The 26524-nt window shown below is 42.3% G+C and overlaps 1 protein-coding gene across 3 annotated transcripts in view; it reads left to right on the top strand.

Annotated features, from left to right (window-relative positions):
* MED15 (mediator complex subunit 15) overlaps window positions 1–26524 on the top strand; it is a 101096-nt gene that overhangs the window by 55160 nt on the left and 19412 nt on the right. For 2 of the 3 annotated variants that reach the window (XM_089653214.1, XM_089653213.1), the window contains exons 9-15: window positions 3433–3549; window positions 5652–5788; window positions 7120–7244; window positions 7401–7535; window positions 10387–10450; window positions 10531–10597; window positions 13882–14042. In XM_089653214.1, coding sequence (XP_089509340.1) covers window positions 3433–3549; window positions 5652–5788; window positions 7120–7244; window positions 7401–7535; window positions 10387–10450; window positions 10531–10597; window positions 13882–14042 — 806 coding nt within the window. The remainder of the gene's footprint in view (window positions 1–3432; window positions 3550–5651; window positions 5789–7119; window positions 7245–7400; window positions 7536–10386; window positions 10451–10530; window positions 10598–13881; window positions 14043–26524) is intronic. The other variant, XM_089653215.1, reaches the window with a different exon arrangement.

The raw sequence follows: 26524 nt of genomic DNA, 5'->3' as shown, positions 1-26524 counted from the left end.
CCTTAGAAGACCAGGACCTCTTGTGGAACTGGCCCTGAAGCTTTGCTCTGGATACTGAAGCCTGAGAGCAGCGAAAGGACTACCTTGTGGAAACAAGCGTTGAAGTAGAAGGAATAGTCCCCCTCTGAGTCTAGAGCTTACCCTTCTTCCAAAGTGGTAAAAGTCAACTCTTACCCCCAGAAATCTTTTGGATAAACTTATCTAAATCTGTCCCAAAGAGACTTTCCCCGTGAGAAGGAAAATCTGCCAATAGCTTCTTGCAGGGCAACTCTGCACACCAGTACTGCAGAGTTGCCCTACAAGGAATACTGCACATATGTACAGATGAGTCCCAAACACAAAATCTGCTGAATGGAATCCTTCAGACTGTCCACAGCAAAACAGAGCCAGAGGGAAATGTGCCAAAATGTTGCGTAGCTCAGCCTTTCTACCCGGTTTGTGTAACCCTCTGGACAGGTGTATTACTCTAACGTTAAGGCTCTGGCAGACTCTGATAGCTGCACCTGCTGGCTGGAACAATGTGCCTGCTAAAGCAAAAGATGCCTTCAGCAAAGTCTGCAGGTGGTTTTTGACTGTTTCCTTAAAGACTGGAATGTTGTCCACTGGGCATATAGGCTTTCTTGAGATAAGTGATTGCCTACTCCACTTATTAGTGATATCTTCCCCCATCTGGTATAGTTGAGCAAATCTCTTTGGTGGGGTGAGCCCAGTCCCGCATACACAACCCCCTTGAGATGAGGGTGTAAAGGAAATGACTGGGGATGCTGTGGCAGCCGTCAGAACCCCAGTGGTGAAACCTTCATAGCTGAAGACTCAGGAAGTGGCTACTTCAGTTAAGAGCGGACTGTTTCAGTGATAAAACTCAGAGGCCTTCTGGGTCTAAGAACTCTGGCCCTGGGGCTCCTTGGATGAGGAGGCTTCTGCTTCCCCCTGCTGAAGGCTTTTACACTCTGAGTCTTCCATCCACCAATTCCTCCATCACCCAAAAGGAAGGGAAGTAAAAGAAGAATGCCTCAATTTCTGAAAACCACTGTATAACTGCCAAGGTAGACCACAGATCCAGAGTATTCAATAAGGGAAAGGGTTCTAAGCCCTTGAGAGCCCCTGACCCTCAGGGGACGTTACACCAGGAGGGTCTAAGTCTTCCTGACCTGACAAAGCTACCTGTGAGCCCCCCACCAAATAGCTGTCCTAATCAGTTCAGAGGATACTGTGCCAAAACCTCAGTATTCAGGATAAACTAAGAGACATCACCCCAGCTGCCAGTGTCCCCCCAACAGGTGCCCTTACAACCTGTAACATGGTCCCTAAAGCTGGAAAGCCTGCTCTGTGTCCCCTCTTTCAGGAGCCCCACTGCTCCTGCTGGTGGTATTGTTGCTGCCTTTCTCTGTTCATATAATGTCCGGTTCCCATGTCGGTAATATGGCCGCCACCATGCCATCCTATCCCTCTGACATGCAGTATCTCACAGAAGTGAGTACACCCCTCACATTTTTGCAAATATTTTATTCTATCTTTTCATGTGACAACACTAAAGAAATGACACTTTGCTACAATGTAAAGTAAGTGTATAGCTTGTATAACTGTAAATTTGCTGAGAGTGTCACTGTCTGGGGCTGCATGAGTGCTGCCGGCACTAGGGAGCTACAGTTCATTGAGGGAACCATGAATGCCAACATGTACTGTGACATACTGAAACAGAGCATGATCCCCTCCCTTGGAGACTGGGCCGCAGGGCAGTATTCCAACATAATGACCCCAAACACACCTCTAAGACGACCACTGCCTTGCTAAAGAAGCTGAGGGTAAAGGTGATGGACTGTCCAAGCATGTCTCCAGACCTAAACCCTATTGAGCATCTGTGGGGCATCCTCAAACAGAAGGTGGAGGAGAGCAAGGTCTCTAACATCCACCTGCAACGTGATGTCATCATGGAGGAGTGGAAGAGGATTCCAGTGGCAACTTGTGAAGCTCTGGTGAACTCCATGCTCAGGAGGGTTAAGGCAGTGCTGGAAAATAATGGTGACCACATAAGATATTGACACTTTTGGCCCAATTTGGACATTCTCACTTAGGGGTGTACTCACTTTTGTTGCCAGCGGTTTAGACATTAATGGCTGTGTGTTGTTATTTTGAGGGGACAGCAAATTTTCACTGTTATACAAGCTGTACACTCACTACTTTACATTGTAGCAAAGTGTCATTTCTTCAGAATTGTCACATGAAAAGATAGAATAAACTATTTACAAAAATGTGAGGGGTGTACTCACTTCTGTGAGATACTGTAACTGACGAGCATGTACGGCCCCAGACATTGGATGGGCCTAGATCAGGGGTGGGCAAACTTTTTGACTTAAGGGCCGCAATGGGTTCATATATTGGACCCGGGGGCCGGACCAAGAGTAGATGAATGATGTGTATGTGTCATCCATAGTAAGTATAGTAATATTCCCCCATAGTAAGCATAGTAATTAATCCCCCATATAGTAATTCATCCCCCCTATAGTAATTCATCCCCCCTATAGTAATTCATCCCCCCTATAGTAATTCATCCCCCATATAGTAATTCACCCCCCATATAGTAATTCATCCCCCATATAGTAATTCATCCCCCATAGTACTATTCCCCCCAAAGTAGTAAGCCAAGTCCCCCCTGTGTCAATTCACTTACCTTTGCTCCGCGCGTTCCTCTCGCCGTGTTCCCGCGCCGTTCCGGTCTTCAGGGCGGACTGTAAGAGGAGCCTAGCTCCCCTCACGTTCGTCACGCTGCCCCGCCTACACACATCCTGACAGCCATCCTGACAGTATCACGCTCCACGGGCCGGATTAAAAGGTCCGCCGGGCCGTATATGGCCCGCGGGCCGTAGTTTGCCCATTGCTGGCCTAGATGATACAGGCAACACGATGTCAAAAGATTCTGGTCACCAATAAGAATCTGGTAGCATTGAAGGTAATGGTCACTGCTGTGGAACTCTGCACACACTGGTGAAAAAACTGAGGTACTTCCTGTATGGGAGGGATTATATAGACTTCATGTCTTTTTGCCAGTGTCAAACCACCTGTAGGTGGTGCTTCACCCAGTGAGTAAGGATTAACAGAGATGCTCTGTGTCTCGTGATGTATGTCAAAGAAATTTTTTTTTTTTTCGGGGGTTGTTTTGAAGCTTGAAAAGTAGAAAAACTTTATCAAGTGTTAGAAAATGCAGACGTATGAGGATGCTCTGGGGCTGTGCTTTTGACTCTGCTGTGATCTGCAAGCTCTTATTAGAGGTGTTCTCTGCTTGGGGTGCTGTAGAATGCTTTCTTTAGTTTGTAGGGTGTTCCTGGGTTCCCCTGCTCTTTTTGGCTTTTTTTGCATGCATACCTTTCCCTTTCACCACTTGCACTGCATTTCTTGTTTTACTTTTGTCTGTTGTCCCTCTGTCCTCCAAAGATGATCACCGCATCTATGACTCGAGGTGGGATGACAATAAGGTCGCGGTTCACGCCCACCACTGAATCTGACACGCCTCCAAGCTCCATCCCTATGGGAGGACAGCAGATCCCACAGGTATTGACTGACTTGTGGGTGCTAGAGCTATGACAGTCCCTTACGAATCTGTTCTCCTGGGTTGGCAGCCTTGATCTGCTCATACTGATATGACGTTTTCTTTGTGGAATTTTTAATCATGTCTCATATAGTTTTAGATTGTCCTGCTTATGTTGGATTGTGATGTTTGTTATTGTGCATGTTCCTCTAGAACTGTAGAGTGTGGTTGGCTTTTGATCATTTCTTACTATTTTTAGATTGCTTTGTTTAGCATAGCGTTCATGTTGCAAATTAACAGTTGACTAAACACTACAACAACATTATCCAGCATAGCTTTTCTGTTTGATTTAAAAAAAAAAAATATGCTTCCTATTGCAGCTTTTAGACTCAAATTGTAGGACTGATCAATGAAGTGGCATTTCTCCTGGTTGTTGCAATGCAATTTTTTTTTTTTTTTAAACCCATCCCCATCTGCTGCTTAGAATGTTATATTTGTGCATTCTATATTTCTTCAACAAGAAAATGTTACTTTTCACAAGTTTTTTCAAAAGCACCCATACATAGTTTCTAAGTATTGTTCTATGTAGAAGAGTCTGGCCATTTCATATGACTATTTAACATGTGCAGTGATCACGTTAGAAAGTGATAGGTGAATACATTTTCACTTGGACTATTTTGAAAATGTGTTATCAAACCAGGTCAGTATGGAGATGTACACTAGCAATGTATGCTGGTTTTCTGAAATTACATGTAAACTGTAAACCCCAAAGAAATAATTTTAAGTACTGCAGTTTACCAGTTCCTTGATGTGGTGGCTGCATTAGTTTTGTTTTTTTTTCTCTTTTTCAGGCTTAGTTTTCTTTTTCACATGGTAAACCTGCAAATAGCACACTTTAGGCTTGGTTCACACATATGCAGTTTGCGTTTGATCCATTTATGCAGTACTTTTTTGTGGTTCGTTTTTGCTGTGTTTTTTATACGTTTTTGCAGGGTTTTTTAAATTTTTTTTTTCTTATTGCTAGGCAGATTAAAACACATCGAAAATGCACTACATGCTTTTCTGCAGCATCTTCATTGGAGTCTATAGAACCAAAAACGCAACGTTTTGCGTTTACAAAGTCCCTGACCCTTTAAAAAAAAAAACCCACTGGGTGAAAACACGGTGATGTGAACGTGTCCCATAGGAAATAATTTTAAATGGACTGTAGTGCATTTCTGCAAAACGCTGCGGAAAACGCTTAGGTATGAACCTAGACTTACTGTCTTAGGTGGCTACCCTCACTCCTCCAATATATATGGAAGCAGCCATGGTTGTCGTCCAGGCTAGACAGAAAGTCTGCCTTTGTTTATCTCCATTTCATTCAGGTTGATGGGATTAGAAGTTTATTAAAATCTTTTAACATCATTTTTTACAGATTGTTTTTGCCCAGTTCATGAGAAGTGAAATATACATTACATTTATTGCAAGATCAATGGGTATTTTCTGTCTTTTGCTAAAAATGTACATGAAAAATTAAATGTACCTGAAAAAGTGAAAACGATTGCAGCCATCATATCTAAGGAATAGTGAGCTGCTATATATTACATTCTTATTTTGGGTTTAGATGCACTTGAAATGTGCATTAACTGGGAGATGGATAGTACAGAAATCTTTAATGGCATGCTCTTTCTGTCTGTACCTGACTAACTGTAAAACCAGATATATTTGTAGATACAGTATGTTTAAGTTATATGAACATTTGATTGGTGCTTAATAAAGTATTGTTTCCTCCATTTTATAGGTATCATCAGCTAAATGGCTGTAGCTTTTGCTTTGTCTTTTTTACTTTTGAGGAAACTGTCAAGCATCATATTGTGAATCTAGTATAAGTTCATATGCCATTTCCTCTTAAGGCATTATTCAGGCACTGGGTACAGTCTTGTCACTGCTAACATCCATGTTTCTCTTACTCGGACTCTATGAAAATGTTTGTGAATCTAACATTCTGTCTACAGGACCTGCACCAGGCACTTCTGAGTGTTATGTGTCATTGTTTTTAGATGACACTGCACTTTTAGAATCCACTTAAACTGTGCAAAGCCTCTTCAGTTTTCCTCTTTCACAAATGCAACATTTGTTACAGGTAAATCAGGGCAATATCTCTTTAATGTCATCACCATCGCCTGTGCAACAGGTGCAGACTCCTCAATCCATGCCACCACCTCCTCAGCCATCCCCACAGCCCTCACAGCCAATGTCTCAACCCAACTCCAATGTCAGGTGAGAAACTTATCTTCCATGTTTGCCTAGTTTATGAAGTATTTGGCTAACATTATGTTTAAAACACATCTTCAGTTTAGTGTGAACGTATACCTTCCAAAATTTTGTAGGGGAAAGCAAGCACTGGGGGCGGGGGTTCTTATCATTTTTTCTCACCTGAAGCCTACTTTAGGACATTAAGCAGTTGACTTATACAAAGGGTTTTTTTTTTTATTGAAAATGTCACCTATACACAACTCAGAAGTAGGACATGGCCATAATAGGTGGCACCTCAAGGTGCTTGCACATACCCATACCAGACTTTGTTGTGGAAACCTCCTCTCACAATGTAGTGCCTACCACCTTGGCAACCAATTGGAAAGTGCACACATTGAATCATGCGAAATGGAGTGTCAGTAGTTCTAGATTCCCAACTCTGCTGAAATTTGTATGTGGCACATGCCTAGTTTAGGTACCTTTTTTATGGTATCTTATTTAGGCCCCGATAGCTGTGGGTGCTCTTCTATTTTCTTTCTGTATAAAGCCAACACAACTGCTGGTGTAAGCTCTCCATTCCAATGCTGTGCCAAAGAGCAGGCATCAAATAGTATCTAATATTACCATATCAAGTCAAGAAAGCTCCCTCCTGGTTCTGGTTTTACTTGTGACTTTGTGAATACACACCACCATCACAAGTCACCACCTGCTTACCAAACCCCTGTCCAGTGAGAGTGCCTCAGGAGCCAGCAAGGGTGCTCTGGAAAAAGTGGGTCTACACTGTCCAGGGAGAGTGCTTCGTGTTAAAGTCAGAAATATGGAAACCTTAATAACAATATAAACCATGTTAACAGTAGAGCACAGAAAACGCTTTTCTGGCTATTATATGTAGTAGTCAGAACCTTGCGGTGTCTGCTTTTAGGTAGAACATTTACCTTTTAAAATTGTAAAATGACTCTCAGGTTAGTGTTAGTGTAAATGCTGTGAGCATTGAATATCATGACAGCTAGGGTTACATCACATTTTGAACACCTATGCAGTGGCATTACATATTTCTGCTTTGGGTTTTACTAGACTTATAGAAATTATAATATATGGCTGATAATTCAGCAGAGGCACAGGACGTTTTCAGCTCAGATGTTTCCTGACTGAATCAACAGATATTTTTTTTTTTAGCGCTTATCAACAGATACAACAAAATGCATTCAATTGTATAATTGACTAAAAGGGAGTATATAAGATAAGTTAATTGTAGGGGTTTACATATACTTTAATTCAGGTATATGGTGTAGTAATTCCCAGTGATTTTTGGTTAATGTGGCTTTTCTAAAAGTGTTTATCTCTTCTTTTTGTAGCTCTGGTACAGCACCCTCCCCAAGCTTCATGCCAAGCCCATCCCCACAGCCTTCCCAGAGCCCAGCGTCTGCTCGCACTCCTCAGAATTTCAGTGTGCCTTCTCCAGGACCCCTGAATACCCCAGGTGAAAAGAAAAGCATGATATCCTATGTTGCCTGAAATCCATTCACTGATGCATACCTAACCCTGAGCTTGTGTTTCGGGTCTGATACAAGCACATCTATTAGCAGTTAAATATTTTTATAAAAACATGATTATTTTTGCATGTTTGTTTATAAAGGCAATCCAAACTCTGTGATGAGCCCTGCAAGCTCCAACCAGTCAGAGGAACAGCAGTACCTGGAGAAGCTGAAACAACTTTCCAAGTATATAGAACCATTGAGACGTATGATCAACAAGATTGATAAAAATGAAGGTGAATTCTGTTCTTTCTAACAATGCTTTTTCGAGAAACAAACATGCACATACTAAGAAATCACACTCTGCAATACTGGGAAATAAAGCTCAACTTCAGGCTTCCGTAAAATAGCACAATGCCTAGGCTTCAGGCAAATATGTGGGAAATATTTATTTAAAAATTACCTTGGTGGTTAAATTACCCCATTCATAGTTTGGGTCATATGATAGAGTTGGACTCCTGCTTCCTGGACTACTTGTACCAGCAGCCATCTATTCATGTTGGTACACATGAGAATTTTTTGGGAGGTGGATTTTAAGCATAATCCATACACAAAAATACTGCTTACTGAAGTGTCCAGTCTACTTGTGTATAGCAACAGGCACAATTTTAATGGACCTCCATCATAGCTATAGCCATCATAGCCTGATTTGCATTAGAGAAGCAAAAGGGAATTTTTGGTGATGCTATAAATGACTTGGAGAAAGCAAAGTACATGCATAGTTACATAGTCTGGCTGAAAAAAGACAAAAGTCCATCCAGTTCGACCATTTAAAAAAAAAAAAGTTATTCTCCTACACCCACAGTTGATCCAGAGGAAGGCAAAAAACCCAGCAAAGCATGATACAATTTGCTCCTGCAGGGGAAAAAAATCCTTCCTGATCCCCCAAGATGCAATCGGCGGGTCCCTGGATCAACGTTACCTATAAATGTTAGTAATCAGTTATATTCTGCGTATTCAAGAAATAATCCAGGACTTTTTTTAAAGCAATCCACTGAGCTGGCCAGACCCAACTCTTGAGGGAGTCTATTCCACATTTTCACAGTTCTTACTGTGAAGAAACCTTTCTGTGTTTTGGAGATTTAAATTTATTTTTTTCCAGACGTAAAGAGTGCCCCCTTGTCCTCTGTGATGACCTTAGAGTGAATAGCTCTACACCGAGGACCACTGATGTATTTATACATGTTGATCATATCCTCCCTTAATCTCTTCTCAAGAGAGAATAAATTCAGTTCATCTAATCTTTCCTCATAGCTGAGCTCCTCTATGCCTCTTATCAGTTTGGTTGCCCTTCTCTGTACTTTCTCCAGTTCCCCAATGTTCTTTTTGTGAATTGGTGCCCAAAATTGAACTGCATATTCCAGATGAGGCCTTACTAATGATTTGTACAGGGGTAAAATGATATTTCTCTCTCTGGAGTCTATACCTCTTTTAATACAAGAGAGGATTTTGCTCGCTTTACAAACTGCAGCTTGGCATTGCATGCCCTTATTAAACTTGTGATCTACCAGAATCCCAGATCCTTCTCCACCATTGATTCCCCAAGTTGTACTCCCCCGTAGTATGCATGATCCCTGCATATTCTTAGCCCCACATGCAATCCAGGTCAGCTGGTGGGAAAACAAGGAAATTCCATCTTTATGTTTGGGCTCTGGGTTTTTTTGTTGTTTTTTTTTTTTTAAGACAAAGTAGTTTCCTAATTGAGCCAGATCTTTTACCATTATGTGGCATTTTCTTTTTGCCTGAACTTTACTCTTAGGTGTTCATCATATGTTTGCTTAAATTAAAACTACAGTGGAAGTATGCATAGAGTTTAGTCTAGGAAATTAGTTGGAGGTAACTTATACAGGTGAAACTCAAAAAATTAGAATATCTTCAGCTTCAAATGTTGTATTCCTCTTGTCAAGCTGCTCCTGAACAACAAACGTCAGAAGCGTCTTACCTGGTCTGAAGAAAAACAGACTTGGTCTGTTGCTCAGTGGTCCAAAGTTCTCTTTTCTGATGAGAGCAACTTTTGCATCTCATTTGGAAACCAAGGACCCAGAGTATAGAGGAAGAATGGAGAGGAATACACTGCAAGATGCTTGAAGTCCAGTGTGAAGTTTCCACAGTCTGTGTTGATTTGGGGAGCCATGTCATCTGTTGGTGTTGATCCACTGTGCTTCATTAAGTCCAGGGTCAACGCAGCCGTCTACCAGGAGATTTTGGAGCACTTTATGGGGATGCTGACTTCATTTTCCAGCAGGACTTGGCACCTACCCACACTGCCAAAAGCACCAAAACCTGGTTCAATGACCGTGGATTTACTGTGCTTGATTGGCCAGCAAACTCGCCTGACCTGAACCCCATAGAGAATCTATGGGGCATTGCCAAGAGAAAGATGAGAGACATGAGACCGAACAACGCAGAAGAGCTGAAGGCCGCTATTGAAGCATCCTGGTTTTTCATAACACCTCAGCAGTGCCACAGGCTGATGGCTTCCATGCCACGCCGCATTGAGGCAGTAATTGCTGCAAAAGGGGCCCAAACCAAGTACTGAGTACATATGCATGCTTATACTTTTCAGAGGTCCGATATTATTCCATGTACAATCCTTGTTTTATTGATTGCATGTAATCTAATTTTCTGAGATTGTGGATTTGGGGTTTTCATGAGCTGTAAGCCATAATCATCGCAATGATGACAAATCACGGCTTGAACTATCTTGCTTTGCATGTAATGAGTCTATCTCATATATTAGTTTCACCTTTTACGTTGCATTACTGAAATAAATGAACTTTTGCACGATATTTTAATTTTTCGGATTTCACCTGCACATGAAGAACAGCTAATATTAAACAATGCCCTGCCTAACAACTTTAGGGCTGCCAGGAAAACACAGGGAAATGGTTACATACCAGTGCACAAAACAAAATGCCATACACCACAAAATGTGCTAACTACAGGCAGTGACACTTGTAGAAGTATGGTAATACAGTGTTTTAATAATTCTGATTTTTTTTCTATGTGAACATATGTTAATAGGAATTATTACATTATTATCACTTTATCTTTGCTATTCTATGTTCATTATTAACTTTATTTCAGATCGAAAAAAAGACCTCAGTAAAATGAAGAGTCTCTTGGACATCTTAACAGACCCATCAAAGAGGTAATAATGTGTGCCCTGTAGTAATTCCTCCCCCAGGTAGTTCTGTTCAAGTATCACTTTGTGTTGTCTTGTGTGTCTAGATGCCCCCTGAAGACCCTGCAGAAATGTGAGATTGCTCTGGAGAAGCTGAAGAATGACATGGCTGTGGTAAGAAAAGTTATAAAATAAATGATATGCAGTATTTACAGTGTATGTGCCCCCAGTATAATTATTTGTGATGAGTATCTGACTGGATGGAGACATTGCCCAGTAATGAGGGTAAATGTCTTTGTCGATGGGCATTTGTTCATGCAAGTCAGTGGAATGCAAAAGCAGCTTGAAGCAGGGTAATGTAGCTCAGGAGCTCAGCTGCAGGTCAGGAGGAGTACAAGTGTAAGTCAAAGGTACCTGCCAGTACCTTTTCTTTTTTTTTTTTTTAACTTTGCTGACAAGATTTCTTGCTCTACCACTGCTTAAGCTGATCTCTACATGGCAGCTATCTGAATGGGCCTTTTCTAAGCTTGACTTTGAAGAGCCCAACTGGATTGGACGTGTGGGGCTAGCCTGGTAGTCTTTTGAGCACTGGGCTCTTTGTTGTACCACTTTCCAGACCTTAATGTCCTGGAAAAGGTGGCTGTAGAGCACTTTTCCAGGTCCTAACCTGTAGTATTGTCTCAGTGCTTGTCTTTGTGTCTGAACACTCTTTTGTGAGGCTTACTGTGGATAAGTCTTTTCAGGCCAAAGAAATGTTTGCTACTTCATTGTTTGGCTTGCTTGGCGTCTTTAAAATGTATCTATTGTAATGCTCACCTCTGGAGGGGCCACTGGAAATATAGAGGTCTCCCACACCTGTTCCAGAGCACACCGACATAAACGGGTTCAGTTTAGGGGTTGTCCTGTTGAAGTTTTATTGCAGTGCTTGAACAGGAGGGCAGATTCTCAAACAAACATTCTTCAGCAGCAGCCTTTAAATATTTCTGGAGGTGGAGGCACAGCCAGTCCATTTGAGACTCTGTAAAAGCAGTCCCACAGTCCATTTAGCAACCTCTGGTGTCTTGCCCTCAAACCACAGGCACACCTGAAGCTCTAGGCAAGGGTCCTACCCACATTGTCCAAGGACAGCTGTTTCCAGCCAGCTTCCCTGCAACATTCTTCAGTAAAACGGGGTCCTTCTCCAGCCCAGCTTCCAAGTAGTGTCTTCCAGCAAATGTCTTTTAATTTGGGTTCCTCCAGGCCCTCGGCCAAGCACATGAGGCCTGACAGCAATTCAGTAGCACAGGCTGCATCCCAAGCTAGAGGCCCCAGGAGAAGAGAGCCATTCTCAAACCTTTTTCTCCTCAATCGCCCTCTGGGTACCCCCTCCTAGGGATGGGCTGAGGTCAGATAAAAATTCATAACCCATTGGCTGAACCTTTTTTACTCTTTTTGGAAGCTTCTTCCAGAGGCGGACAGGAACAATAAACCACCAGGCTTAGGGATGGACCTGACAAATTGTTGCTCAACTGAATACAGCAGAGCCAAAAACTTTTTTTTTTCCCTAGACAAGGGTAGGGCACTACATTACCATGACCAGTTGCACTGTGTGTTAAGGGTTAACAATGGGTCAATGACAAAGGACAGAACGCTGATGTCACCCTCTGGGTGAAGTGTTGTGCTAATGCTCTGCACTCAATCTGCTTTTTAGAATAGAGGAAGCCCCATCTGACTGCTGGAACTTCATTCAACGGTCTCCTCAGATCTAATCACCTCAGGCCCGCTGATCCTAATCAGCACCAACTGCCTGTGTTTTTTTAATCTAAGACCTCACCTCACACTTTGAGCCTAGTTGCATTATTGCTGCGGGTGACTACTGAGAGAACCGGCACCAGCAGTCTGTAACCTTGTGCCCCTACATCATCGGAGTCTTCCTCATCTTTGCTGTTGGAGACCAACGTACCTACCTTGTTTTCAGAGACCTGTACATCCAATATAACATTTTGGATTTTTGTGCTTAGCTCTTTTCGGACACTGAGTGCAGATGCCCTATTAGTGCTCTAGTGCCATCCCCCACAGCAGAGTCCATCTTTGACCATTTTGACCCCCTTCCCCTTAACCTTTTAGATCTCGTTGGGCCACTGCTCTGTGTCTTTGACTCTGCATTTGATTGATCAGTCTGCTTACTGGAAACAGCCTGAAGAGTTCTGCCTCTCGGGAATTCAGGAACAGAGAATGCCCCTTTTAAGTCCAAAGGCTTACTTCTATCTGATGCCCCCTTCAGATTCTCTTTGTTTTATCCCCTCTGCTACTCGATAGATCAGTGCACTTTCCCCAGTTTCTCTGGATTCATCCCACGCTGAACCCCTTGCTCGAGACCATATGTTAAATTTTTGACCTGTGTCCTATCTAGACCTCCACTCCCTAACTAACTAACAAAAGTTCCCTCGTCCATGGAACATGAAACCCCTTCCTCCCCAGAAGAACTCTCTGAACTACACAGTTGACTGGGCCAGCGCTGACTGTTCCCTACATGGAACAGCTCTGGCTGTCCTCTACCTGGATGCTCAGCATCACCCAAGTAAACCTGCTATTTCTTGGCAGTTTGGCCCTTGTGTTTAGTCTAGTGTCGTTTTCTGGCATCCCCTTAATAGGATGCCCAGAAGACTTATAAAAAGAGTCAGCTTTTTGGATCCTTCCCAGAAAGCCCAACACGTACAAGATCTGGCCAGTTGAGCTTTCCTGGGTTTCAGCATTGGCACCTGTCACCAGTGGGTGAAGAGGTGCAGCTCAGGCCCCTCTAAAAAGGCTCCCATCCTGTGTACCTTTATGTTTTGTCATGAGACAAGTAGTTCAGACAGGCTACTGTCCCTTTTGAGTACGGAGTATTTATGTGCACTTAAAGTCTTGATACACTTTTTTGGAAGGTCATGCTGCAATATGAGACATGTGAAACTGATCAGCATTGTGGTCTATTTGTGCAAGTTATGTTGAGTTAGGTTAAGGTTATTGGATATATACGGGTTCACCCTCTAAAAGGGTACACTCTTTACTTAAATATAAATGAATCGATGGATATAATTTTATGTTAATGCAGAGTTCTTCACCTTTCTACCAGTGACCCAAAGTCTGCCAATTTACGGGTATCCATATGCTTATGGAAAGGATTATTAAAGACTCTGTTTTGGATTAATTAAATTGTCACTGTATCTTCTGAATACCTTTCTTATTTTGTTGTGTGTAAAGTGCTGCTCGTGCAGCTTTGTGTTTAAAAACTAAAATGATCTGATTTTAAGAAGACTGCAGAAAAAATGAGCATTTTTTAATCATGAAAATGTCTGTTCAGTGGGCTTCAGTCATTAAAATAATTATTGGGTGTATGTATGAGTGTGGTTGACTTCTATGTGCCGTGCATTTTTATTCGCTTTTAGAGTTGACATAAATGTAAATTTATGTATGTTATTTCTTTGCATCACTAGCCAACTCCTCCTCCGCCAACTGTCCCTTCCACAAAGCAACAATACCTGTATCAACCCCTGTTGGATGCAGTCCTGGCGAATATCAGATCACCTGTATTCAACCACTCCCTGTATCGCACATTTGCACCAGCTATGACGGCTATTCATGGGCAACCTATCACGTAAGCGCGTTTAATTGTGTTCTATTCAGAAATCTATTGTCATCTGAAGTTATTTAAAAAGAATAATTTTCTAAATATTTTCTTTATTATGTTCCAGACTAAAAATTGTATATGAGTATTTAGACCTTGTCCACATTGGTATACTTGAGTCATACACCTGTGTGTGGGCTGTGCTTTGCCTGTATGGGCTGCACAGGAGTTTAAAGCATCTGCGTCACCTTCATGCACGGATGCAATGCTACTCCCAGTTTGACATTTGTGTGTGTGCGGGTCCCCAGATTAACACTGCCTGCATTTGGTAAACTGCATCCACGTGGATGTCCGATTAAGGGCAGCGGCTGTGACCGTGCGGCCACTATGTCCCAATTGACATGAATGGGACTGCCTGCACGTGGATGTACGGAACACCTGTGCATCCCATACAGGCAAAACATTAAGTAGACCTTTTAGGCTAAATATAAGTCTGCTTAAAAACACAGATTTCTTCCACTTCCAGTATACTGTTCATAAAAGGGATGTTAGGCAACAGAGCTGAATTGCTACAACTGTGATGTCACTTTCAGGCTTCAAGTACCCCAGTGTTATCGGCACTAACACAGGGGAGCCGCTGATTCTGCATCATGTGACCAGACCAAAGCGGATGAATGAAAGGGTATTTACACACCACTCTCTAACAAGCAGTAAGCATCGGTTCACACATACACTATTTGTAATGCGCTTCAAAACCCATTGATTTGCATGACAGGCCAAATAACATAGTTTTCTATGTTTTCTGTTCACATTTATGGGGTTCAACTGCAGTGCGATTTTGAAAAAGGTCCTGTGCGATTTTCAATGTGGTGCAGGCGTGATTTCCATCCTGATGCACTTTTACAATGCACACCTGCACTGCTTGAACAAATTCACACCGCATCCACACTGCTTATATGTGAACCCAGGGTAAAAGGTAGAAGGAGGGTAAGTAGTGTTTTTGAGCAGACTTGTATGTAGCCTAAAACTCCACTATAATCTTTAATGTTGCAGCCAGCAGGTGGTGCAGTTCTTCATCCCTGCTGACTCCATTTACCACATTGCAGTAATTCAATATACTTTCAAATTTCATGCAACTGAATTAGTAGAGGGACCCCATCTGCACCCTCCTCATAAGGCTCTGTATGAGGCTACTGTGATCAACTACTAGACTTTCTACACAAAAAGTCTAGTATGCTTTGCAAATATTATGTCATGCACCCTATATTGGATGTTTATTTGTTAGACCCCTTTCACACAGGGTGGACTCTGTTGAGATCAGCAGGGGATATGTCTGCTGATCAGAGCAGAGATGAGCCATCTCTTTCTGCTCATTTTTTGCAGAGCGGATCCTGACAGAGCCAGCTCTGCTCTATGGGCAGCGCAGAGTAAATAGACTCTGCTGTCCGTTTTTACACCAGACTGCCGTCCGATCCGCTCCGCCTAGATTTAACAGGACAGATGCCTTTTTTCCATTTTTTTTTTTTTTTAAAGCAAATCTGATCGTACCAGAGGTATGCAGATGTAAACGGGCACAAGTCCATTTACACCCGCTGATCCATAGGGGCAAATGGACTGGTGGACCTGATCGGAGCCTTCATGTGAAAGAAGCCTAATAAAGAAATATAAGCGCAAACCTTGAAACACTTTTAAGCCTCTGTATTAACTCATAAAATGTAATGGTTTAGAACATCGGGAGCTATACCCAGACCATACCCTGTGGGGGGGACTGCCCATAATGCTGCTTTGGGCACTGGATCTAGCTTGGGTGCTCAAGTTGGCACTTGTTGCATTGTTACAGAGTTCTATTTAGATCCAGGGCCGTAATCCATCCTTTTAGAACCCAGACCCTGAAGACCCCTTCAGGGGTATGACAACCAAAGCCTGGGCCCTTTTATTAGGGACTAGCGACATGGACAAGCAAGACTGGGTCACAATGTTTATTACACTGTTACTGTAGACCTATAGTAAGTATGAGACATAAGATCTCCATTACTAGCTTTAAGTTTTTTATGTGTATCCTGGATAGTATGTGTTTTTATACAAAACTATCCGGAAACTGGGACTGTGTTTTGAAGCTGATTCACTTTCATTTTTCAAACATGGCTCTAAATTTCTACCACTCAGAGGGTAACCTCAGGTGGATGGCCAGGTTTTATTTCACACCACAGGTTGTACACTTTAATGCCACTCCCACTTGGAGCCCTTATAATGTACTCCAGCACTTCCTCTTGTGCTTTTGCTGTGACAATTTCATTACAGGATGGCTTGCAGTGTACATCTTCTCAGACCCACTTACCCCATCTCCTTGAGTACCCCACAGGAGATTATCCTCACCCATAGTAAGGGAGTCACCACAAAAGCTGATATGAACACTCACTCTTCATGGGCAGTATTGTCACTATGAGCTTGAATATTTTGCAAGCCTTCAGCAAAGGATCAGGACCCTCTTTTAAAGGCGAGGTATGGCCAAAGCTTTTTGGCTATACTTCTATGGATCACAGGAGTGCAGTTCCTGTGACCCATTTTCAGCCGACAACGGGCTAAAGCCTGCTGTCAGCTGACTTCACTCAGCTGGTCCAGGCTGACAGTTGGGATCCACCCAGATACCTGGACTGGCAGCTGGCTTAGCCTCTCAGCTCCTTCCCTCCCTCCCTCCCTCCCCACCCCAGCCCAGTGCTCCAGTGACTGCTAGAAGGGGCAGAGCAAATAGCTTATGACTGACAGTTTTTGAGCCCTCAGTTTTCAGTGCAGAGGCAGCAGGGGACATATGCAGCATCGGATTGATGCTGCATCCACCTAGATGAGTATACATTTTTTTTTTTGTTTTTTTTTTAAACCCTGAATTTCCTATTTGACCACTTGCCCTCCAGAGGATTTATCCCCCCTTCCTGACCAGGCCATTTTTTGCACTGTGGCGCTGCGTTAATTTAACTGACAATTGCGTGGTCATGCAACACTGTACATTAATTAAATTTACGTCCTTTTTTTCCCCCCACAAATTGAGCTTTCTTTTGGTGGCATTTGATCGCCTATGCATTTTTTTTTTTTGTTTTGTTTTGTTTTTTTTGATGCTTGGCAATCACCGGCTGGGACCTGGCGATTAACAGCCACGGCCGCGAACAGCGGCGCGGGTAGGGCATGCCTTTTTACTCTGCAGGCCCATCTCTGCAACCAGTTAATGCTGGAGTTAACGACTATGCCAGTGAGCAACCAGCATGATCATGCACTTCAAAACTGTACTTTAGCTGAGCACTTACTGTCTACCTTGCTTGTTTGTGTTGATAACCTAGAACAGGTTATGACACAGATATCAAGAATGAATCTGATGTCTATTCACATTTGCAGAATCTTGTGATTCAAAGCCTGGTCAGCTGAAGCTGCCTGTAAATGATGTCTTACATGGATGCTTTTTGAAGGAGGACAGCTTCATCAAAGATGTCAGAGGAGGAAAGGTCCTTCTCCCGCAAAGGAGGACTCCAAAGTCTTCCTACTCAGGGCTTTTACCACCTCCAAACATAGACTCAACACTGTACTCAAGCGCCAACTTCTATGGCAAAATTTAGCCCCACATTTCAGCAACACAAATGGAGCACACAATCCACCATGTCTTCCTCCAAGCCTTCTTTTCAGCGAAGGGGTGCCCTCACTCCAGGGATGTCTGTTAGAGTTTACCTTTCTCTGGGTCACAGATGTCCCGGACCTCTTGGTTCAGTTGGTGTTTTCAAAGGTGTAAAAGAGTTCCAAACTCTACCCCCTCACCGTTTTGTGTCTCAAATAAATCAAAATCTGCCCAAGGACAGTCAGATTTGCAGAACGCCTCCTGTCCCAGGTAGTATTTGTGCTTGGTAATCATCCTATTCTAGACCTAAAATGCCTTCAAATTTCAACATTTTTGCTTGGAATCCACAAGGTCGGCTGTTGCCTCTTCGAGATGCTAGGCATACTTGGCATCCGTACACATCTAAGATGTCTGTTTACATGTTCATATTAATCCACCTTGTCAGCGCTTTCTGTGCTTTGCAGTAGGAGACAATCGCTTTCAGTTTGTTGCATCTCTTTTTGGCCTATACTCTGCTTCCAGAGTATTCACAAAGATACCCATACTGCTTATGGCCCTTCTGAGAACTTGGGGCATCCAGGTCACATCTTATCTAGATAACCTTCTTTTGAAGGACTTATTTCCTTATCGGCTATCTGCAAATTTCCACAAGACTATTCAAATGCTTCAGCCTTTCGGTTGAGTAATGAACTTAGAAAAATCTGCTCTCCAACCTTTTCTTCGCCTGGAATACTTGGACCTAATTCTAGATGCAGCCTAAGCTAAAGTCTTTCTTCCAGAAAACAAGTTGTGCTCTTTCAAGGCTTCAGATCAAAGAAATGCTCTTCTGTGAGATTCTCCTTTTGGAGTTCTGCCTGTCATGGTAGCCTCCTTCGAGGCTGTTCTATTTGCCCAAGTCCACTTGAAATATCTCTCCATCACAAAAACATTTTGTTGATCTGCAAAAAGACATGGTCCTTCTCCTGACCTACCCATGCGCTTTTGCAGCCAAGTAAGCAATTCCCCGTTGTTAAGGCTGGACTGGAGATCCACCAAGCTTGGGAAGTCTTTCCTTCCTTTATCATTGAAAAGCGAAAACAGATACCAGTCTTTCAGGCTGGGTTTGGAGTGTTCCAGTCCCTCATGATCCAGAGAATGTGGTCATCACTGGAAGATGAGCTATCCATCAACAGCCTGGAGCTCAGAGTAATAAGGATGGCTCTGAAACACAGGATTCCCTTTCTGCAAGGACACCCAATTGGGGTGCAATCAGACAGTGCCACAGCTGTGGCCTATATCAACCATCAGGGGGACACCAGGAGTCATGCAGCCTTGATGGAAGCAAGCCAGATCATCCTACGGTTGCAGAGTCACTGTCCAGTGATCTCTACAGTCCACATACCAGAAGTGGACAACTAGAATGCACATGACTTTGGTAATCCCCTGATTTCAGTGAAAGCTAGTGTATGCCTTCCCACAAGTATAAATTCTACCTCATCTCCTCCACAAAATAGAGCAAGAAAAGAAGTTGGTGATTGCACCAAACTGGCCAAGTCCTGGCACACCAGCATACTCAGACTACTAGAAGACTCCTTGCCTCTCCCCAACAGGCCAGACATGCTGTCCCAGGAACCTCTATTCCGTCTTGCTTCTCAGTCACTAGCTTTAACGGCATGGCTGTTGAATCCCAGATCTTGAAGCAGTAGTAAACAGAGTCCTTTTAAAAAAAGAAAAAACCTGCAAGACAATGGAATGATTTTGAAATGCTTACCTTACAACAAAGCCCTCCAGCAGCACGCTGTCACCGCTGAAAGGGCTTCCATCTTCACCTGGTTTTTCTTCCAAGTTTGCATGCTTCGGCCGTCTGAGTGGCCGAATCATGATGTCATTCCCGCGGCACAGAGCTCTGAAAGGACCATACAGGTATGCCATCCCTTCAAAGCAAATGCACCGGTGACGTCACCCACTGTATGTAGTGTGAATATCTCCTAATTGCAAGTTTAGGACATATTCGCTGTACCTACAAGTAAGGCTTACCTGTAGGTACAAGTAAAAAAAAATAAAAAATACTTCCACTTTAAGAGACAGTCGTCTCTGAGCCACTTCCACAAACATCTGTTTTTGTGCCTGGAGATCCTGCTTTGCTTGGTGAGAACACAGCTACTCAAATCCCAGAGATTTTTCTGTGCCATGCATTCTGGCCTTCCTGCCATCAGGACGTGACCAGAACTTGAGCTTTTTTCATATATAGCCCCCTTGCAGCACCCTGTGTTTCCTTGGTACCCCAGCTTGGTTCTCTCTGTCCTGCAGAAACCACTCTTTGAACCCAACAGAGATGTTCCCTTAGACCTCTCCTGCAAAGTATTTTTTTTCTCTTTTGGTGCTATCATGTCTGTCAGACGTCTGAGTTGGCAGCTTTCTCCTGTAAGGAGCCATTTCTCATTCTTCAGGTAGTCCTATGCCCAAGACCATCCTTTCTTCCTAAGGTGCTATCAGTTTTTCAACTAGGCCTTCCATCCTTGTGCACTGCTCCAAGGCATGCAAAGGGAATTGCTCTTTCTTTCCCTGGACATGCTCTGCCAGGTAGGTAGGTGTTTTCTGGACATCCCAACACCAGACCTTCTGTTGTGCAGCTTTGTAAAGGCCTCTTGTCCTCTGTTTATACATTTTCAAAGTTTTACAAGATGGATGTCCAATCTCCTGCAGATGCAGCTTTCAGCCGCAAGGTTCCTGCAGCGTTACTCTGAAGTTTGGTCTGTTGACCCTTAGTGTTTGACCTGTAGCACAGTTCTGTTTGAGAAGGGAGGTGGGTTGGGTGCAACAGCTAGACAAAGTGAAACTGATCCAGAGGCAGGCCATATACCCACTAATCAAAGCTGAGCGCAGTGCAAGAGGAGGGAAGCCATCCAGGTGGGGACGGACAGAGCTATACACCCGGCAAGTGGGGAGTTACCATAGGTGATTTGGAGAGTACCTACCTTCAGTGGAACAAGGTCTGAATCCTACCCTGGGCTGGGGAAAGTGCATTTGACCTGGTTGCATGCAGGTCTTACTTAATGACCCTTGATAACGTCATTTCTGACGAAGCACGTTGGTGGGAGCTAGGACGGACGTCGCCACACATGCTCATGGCCATCTTGGAAGTGGGCGCACACGTTTTTTCACCATTCTGACAACGCTGTCTTGTATTTCTATACATGTAAGTGCACCACTTTGATTTTAATAAACGCTTTAAGGCTTTTATACTATGGGAAGCCTTTTTGTCTCACATACATGCCCATTATACCTTTTGAAGTCGATGATCCATGTGGAGTTTGGGAATGTCTTCTTATACCTATTTAGAGGCTGTGGAGGAAGTTGGAGTGATTGCAATTTGATCATTTATATGCCTCGTTTGACCATTCTATAACATGATGGTCATATGTTTCCAGTAAGCCTCCCTTGAGCACCGAGTGGGGTGACACTCACTGCACTACATTTGTGTTTGGTCACGTTTATGTTTTGATCATCTATGATTGCACCCAAAGACATTTCACATTGAGTGGGGTGAATAAGGCTGCACTTGGATATACAAGAATATTCCTTGTGATTGAAGATCTCTTTTCACATTCAATGACTGTTCACTATGCTTTTCTCTACCTGAATTGATCATTTATATGTTTTTTTATGTCTGTTGAATTACATATTTGGTGTTATTATTTATGCTGTTAAGCTGTGCACTTTTTTTACACGTATATAAATCCACTTGCCGACCTCAACACTTATATATACAGTGGGGATCGAAAGTTTGGGCACCCCAGCTAAAAATTTGTATTAATGTGCATAAAGAAGCCAAGGAAAGATGGAAAAATCTCCAAAAGGCATCCAATTACAGATTAGACATTCTTATAATATGTCAACAAAAGTTAGATTTTATTTCCATCATTTACACTTTCAAAATAACAAAACAAAAAAATGGTGTCTGCAAAAGTTTGGGCACCCTGCAGAATTTATAGCATGCACTGCCCCCTTTGCAAAGCTGAGACCTGCCAGTGTCATGGATTGTTCTCAATCATCGTCTGGGAAGACCAGGTGATGTCAATCTCAAAGGTTTTAAATGCCCAGACTCATCTGACCTTGCCCCAACAATCAGCACCATGGGTTCTTCTAAGCAGTTGTCTAGAAAACTGAAACTGAAAATAGTTGTCACTCACAAAGCTGGAGAAGGCTATAAGAAGATAGCAAAGCGTTTTCAGATGTCAATATCCTCTGTTCGGAATGTAATTAAGAAATGGCATTCATCAGGAACAGTGGAAGTTAAAGCAAGATCTGGAAGACCAAGAAAAATATCAGACAGAACAGCTTGCAGGATTGTGAGAAAAACAATTCAAAACCCACGTTTGACTGCACGATCCCTCCAGAAAGATCTGGCAGACACTGGAGTTGTGGTACACTATTCCACTATAAAGAGATACTTGTACAAATATGGTCTTCATGGAAGAGTCATCAGAAGAAAACCTCTTCTACGTCCTCACCACAAAAATCATCGTTTGAACTTTGCAAATGAACATATAGACAAGCCTGATGCATTTTGGAAACAAGTTCTGTGGACCGATGAGGTTGAAATTGAACTTTTTGGCCAGAATGAGCAAAGGTACGTTTGGAGAAGAAGGGGCACAGAATTTAATGAAAAGAACCTCTGTCCAACTGCTAAGCATGGGGTTGGATCAATCATGCTTTGGGGTTGTGTTGCAGCCAGTGGCACAGGGAACATCTCACGAGTAGAAGGAAAAATGGATTCAATAAAATTTCAGCAAATTTTGGATGATAACTTGATGCCATCTGTGAAAAAGCTGAAGTTAAAGAGAGGATGGCTTCTACAAATGTATAATGATCCTAAACACACCTCGAAATCCACGGGGGATTACATCAAGAGGCGTAAACTGAAGGTTTTGCCATGGCCTTCACAATCTCCTGACCTCAACATGATTGAAAATCTACGGATAGACCTTAAAAGAGCAGTGAGTGACAGACAGCCCAAAAATCTCAAAGAACTGGAAGACTTTTGTAAGGAAGAATGGGCAAAGATACCTCAAACAAGAATTGAAAGACTCTTGGCTGGCTACAAAAAGCGTTTACAAGCTGTAATACTTGCCAAAGGGGGCAGTACAAGATATTAACTCTGCAGGGTGCCCAAACTTTTGCAGACGCCATTTTTTTGTTTTCTGTTATTTTAAAAGTGTAAATGATGGAAATAAAATCTAACTTTTGTTGACATATTATAAGAATGTCTAATCTATAATTTGATGCCTTTTGGAGATTTTTCTATCTTTCCTTGGCTTCTTTATGCACATTAATACAAATTTTTAGCTGGGGTGCCCAAACTTTCGATCCCCACTGTATATGTTGCGGTTTGCAAGTGGTTTACCAGGGTTCTGATGAAAGCGGTCTGAGTGGCTCATTGGCCACTGAACCACTTTCAGTAGTGGCAGCAGGGGATGTTACCATTAAAACCGGCGCACCCGAGAAATGATCAGACAGAGTGGCTGGCTGGTCACAGAGGCAATCAGAGACTCTATCGTATCCGATCACCTCTATGGTCATGATGTCACTTCTGGTCTAGGGCAGATGTAAACATTTTTTAATTTTTTTTTTTTTTTTTTTAAACACTTGCATTCTGCCCTAAAGCAGATTTACTGCTACAGGGCGAACGTTCTGTGCAAAATCACGTATATAAATGTGGTTTTTGCACTTCTGCCACTGGGAGACATGCTACTGCCATGATTGCACACAGCAGAAGCCGATCAACAGGTGCCGGCCAGTGGATGAGCGCCGGCACCTGTTGATCGCCAAGGAAACTGACATAACACAGCTCTGCCTATGTAAACAAGGCAGAGCTGTGTTAGTCCCTGAATAAAATCTAGCAGATTGCCTAGTAAAAAAAACAGTAAACAGTACACACAAGCACTGGCTAGGAACACAGGTAACCCTTTGATGGCCCACAATGTTTAACCCATCCCAGCTAGTGTCATTAATACAGTGAGAGTGTATATTTTTAGGACTGACCACTGTCACTGGTTCCCGCAAAGTCTCACCTAATGTCAGACCATCTGCCGCAATATTGCAGTCCCGCTATAAGTCGCTGATTGCCGCCATTACTAGTACAAGAAAAAAAAATTCCAGTGTATATATACTGCCATTTGTAGACCCTAGAACTTTTGTGCAAAGCAATCAATATATGCTTATTGGGATTTTTATTTTTATCAAAAATATGTAGCAGAATACATTTTGACCTAAATTTATGAAATTTGATTTTTAAAATTGTTTATTGGATATGTTTTATAGCAGTAAGTAAAATATATTGGTTTTTTTTCTAAAAAAAAAAAAAAAATCAGTTTTTTTTTTTTTTTTTTCATTTATAGCGCAAAAACCCAGAGGTGATCAAATACTACTAAAAGAAAGCTCTATTTGTGTGGAAAAAAATGATATAAATGTATGTACAGCATTGTATGGCTGTGCACTTGTCAGTTAAATTAATGCAGCGACGTATCGTGAAAAATGGCCTGGTCATGAAGGGAAATCTTCTAGAGGTCAAGTGGTTAAAGCAAAAGATCAAGGAAAAAGTTTTTTTGGTTTTAAAAGTAATGGAGAGATTTGGGGTCTTTTTGACCCCAGATCTCTCCTTAAAGAGGGCCTGTCATCCTTCTTTCTAAAGAATAATTGTAATAAAAAGGGGACAGTGTAACTATAAAATAAGAAACAAATACATTTATAGTGCCCCCTGCTCAAGTGAACGCATACGCAAGTCGCACATGCATATGTAAATGGTGTTCGCAGCATACATGCGAGGTATCGCCGCAGACATAATTCTAGTGTTAGACCTCCTCTGCAACTCTAAACAGGCAACCTGTAAAAATGTTTAAAGAGTCGCCTATGGAGATTTTTAAGTGCCATAGTTTGTTGCCATTCCACGAGCGTGCTCAATTTTACATTTTGACATGTTCGGTATCTGTTTACGTACCGTAACACCCTCATTCATAATTTTCCTAAAAATTGGGGTATATATTGTGTTTTGTTTATTTTCCTGAATCAACATTTTTTGTGGGACACTATACTGCAAATTACTCCCACAAATGCGGGCTATTGATTGCAAACAAGTTTTGTTAATTTGCACACACAAAACAGTATTTTTCATAAATTAATTCATGACCATGTTGCAAAAATGAATACACCCCAATGAAACTTTAAGGAGCAAAGCTAAATTTTAGACAAAATTCTAATTAACGAGAATGCAACTACAGGTGAGTCGATTTATTCATCAAACAGGTGTCCAGCAGACAACTTATAATAAAAGGGCATTGCATAACAAAGAAAACCCCTTCCCATTTCATACTGTCAGCAATGGCACCACATGGAAGAGAAAAGTCCTGAGAAAATAATTTGTTTACAAAAGAAGGGTGAAGGCTACAAGAAGATCAGCAAACCTTTACTTATCAGTCAGAATACTGTAGCAAAAGTGATACAAAAATGTAGCAAAGATGGAACTGCAACCATTTCACAGAGATGTCCAGGCTGTCCATGGAAGTTAACACCTTGACGGAAGTTAACACGTCTTCTGATGAAAACTGTTGAAGAAAATCGCCGTGCAAGTTCACTGCAGTTAGCTAAAGAAATAGAAAGCCAAACTGGGGTGATTGTTTCACGTGACACAATTTGGCGTACACTGCAGAGGAATGGCATGCATGGGTGTCGTCCATGAAGGACGACGACTCCTAAAGTTCATGCACAAAAATGCCTGCCTAGAATTTGCTAGGGTCCATGCTGAAAAAGAAGACTACTGGGACACTGTACTCTGGAGTGATGACACCAAGATAGATGTTTTTGGAAATGATGGCTGCAAATCTGTATGGCATCACAAAATGCATGGTGCCTACAGTGAAACATGGTGTCGGCAGTGTCCTTCTGTGGAGCTGCATGAGTGCTGTTGGTGTCAGGTTAGCTACATTTCGTTGATGGTATCTTGAATTCACAGATGTACTGCTCTATAGTGAAAGAGAAGATGCTATCATCACTCCGTGCCGTTGATCATTTGCACTTTTCCAACATGACAATGATCCAAAACACACATATAAGGCCACTGTTGAATTTCGAAAGAAGAACAGGGTGAAATGATTCAGTGGCCAAGTATATCTCCTGATCTTAACCCAATTGAACACCTGTGGGGAAATCTGAAGAGATAAGTTGAGCATCACTCTCCATCCAGCCTCTAACAGAGGTCGCTCTTGAGGAATGGAAAAAAGACAGATGGTATATGTTGCCAACTTGTTCATTCCATGCCTAGAAGACTTGATGCTGTCCTTACAAATCATGGAGGTCCTACAAAATACTAGATGTAGTAGTTGTGGGGTGTATTCATTTTTGCATCAACTAATTTGAGTAAAACTGAACATTTTGTAATGTTAGTTATATTATTTAACTTACTTTCATGTAGTGAGCTAAACAAATGTAATATAAAACTCAGTTTTGTCAAAATTTTGGAAATGGTTCTTGTGTTCATTGAGATATTGATTAAAATCTTACTTTTCAAAAGTGGTGTACTAATTTATGCTGAGCACTGTACATACATACACACTATATTGCCAAAAGTATTGGGACACCCTTCCAAATCATTGAATTCAGGTGTTACAATCACCTCCATGGCCACAGGTGTATAAAATCAAGTACCTAGGCATGCAGACTGCTTCTACAAGCATTTATGAAAGAATGGGTCGCTCTCAGGAGCTCAGTCAATTCAAGTGTGGTACTGTGATAGGTTGCCACCTGTGCAATAAGTTCCACGGTCAACTGTTAGTGGTATTATAACAAAGTGGAATTAACTGGGAAGAGCAACTCAGCCACAAAGTGGTAGGCCACGTAAAATGACAGAGCGGGGTCAGCACATGCTGAAGTGCAC

The sequence above is a fragment of the Staurois parvus genome, unplaced genomic scaffold (assembly GCF_062004578.1).
Source record: "Staurois parvus isolate SC_StPar_1 unplaced genomic scaffold, SC_StPar_1.0 ptg000704l, whole genome shotgun sequence".
Lineage (NCBI taxonomy): Eukaryota > Metazoa > Chordata > Amphibia > Anura > Ranidae > Staurois > Staurois parvus.
This window is presented reverse-complemented; position numbering and strand designations above follow the sequence as displayed.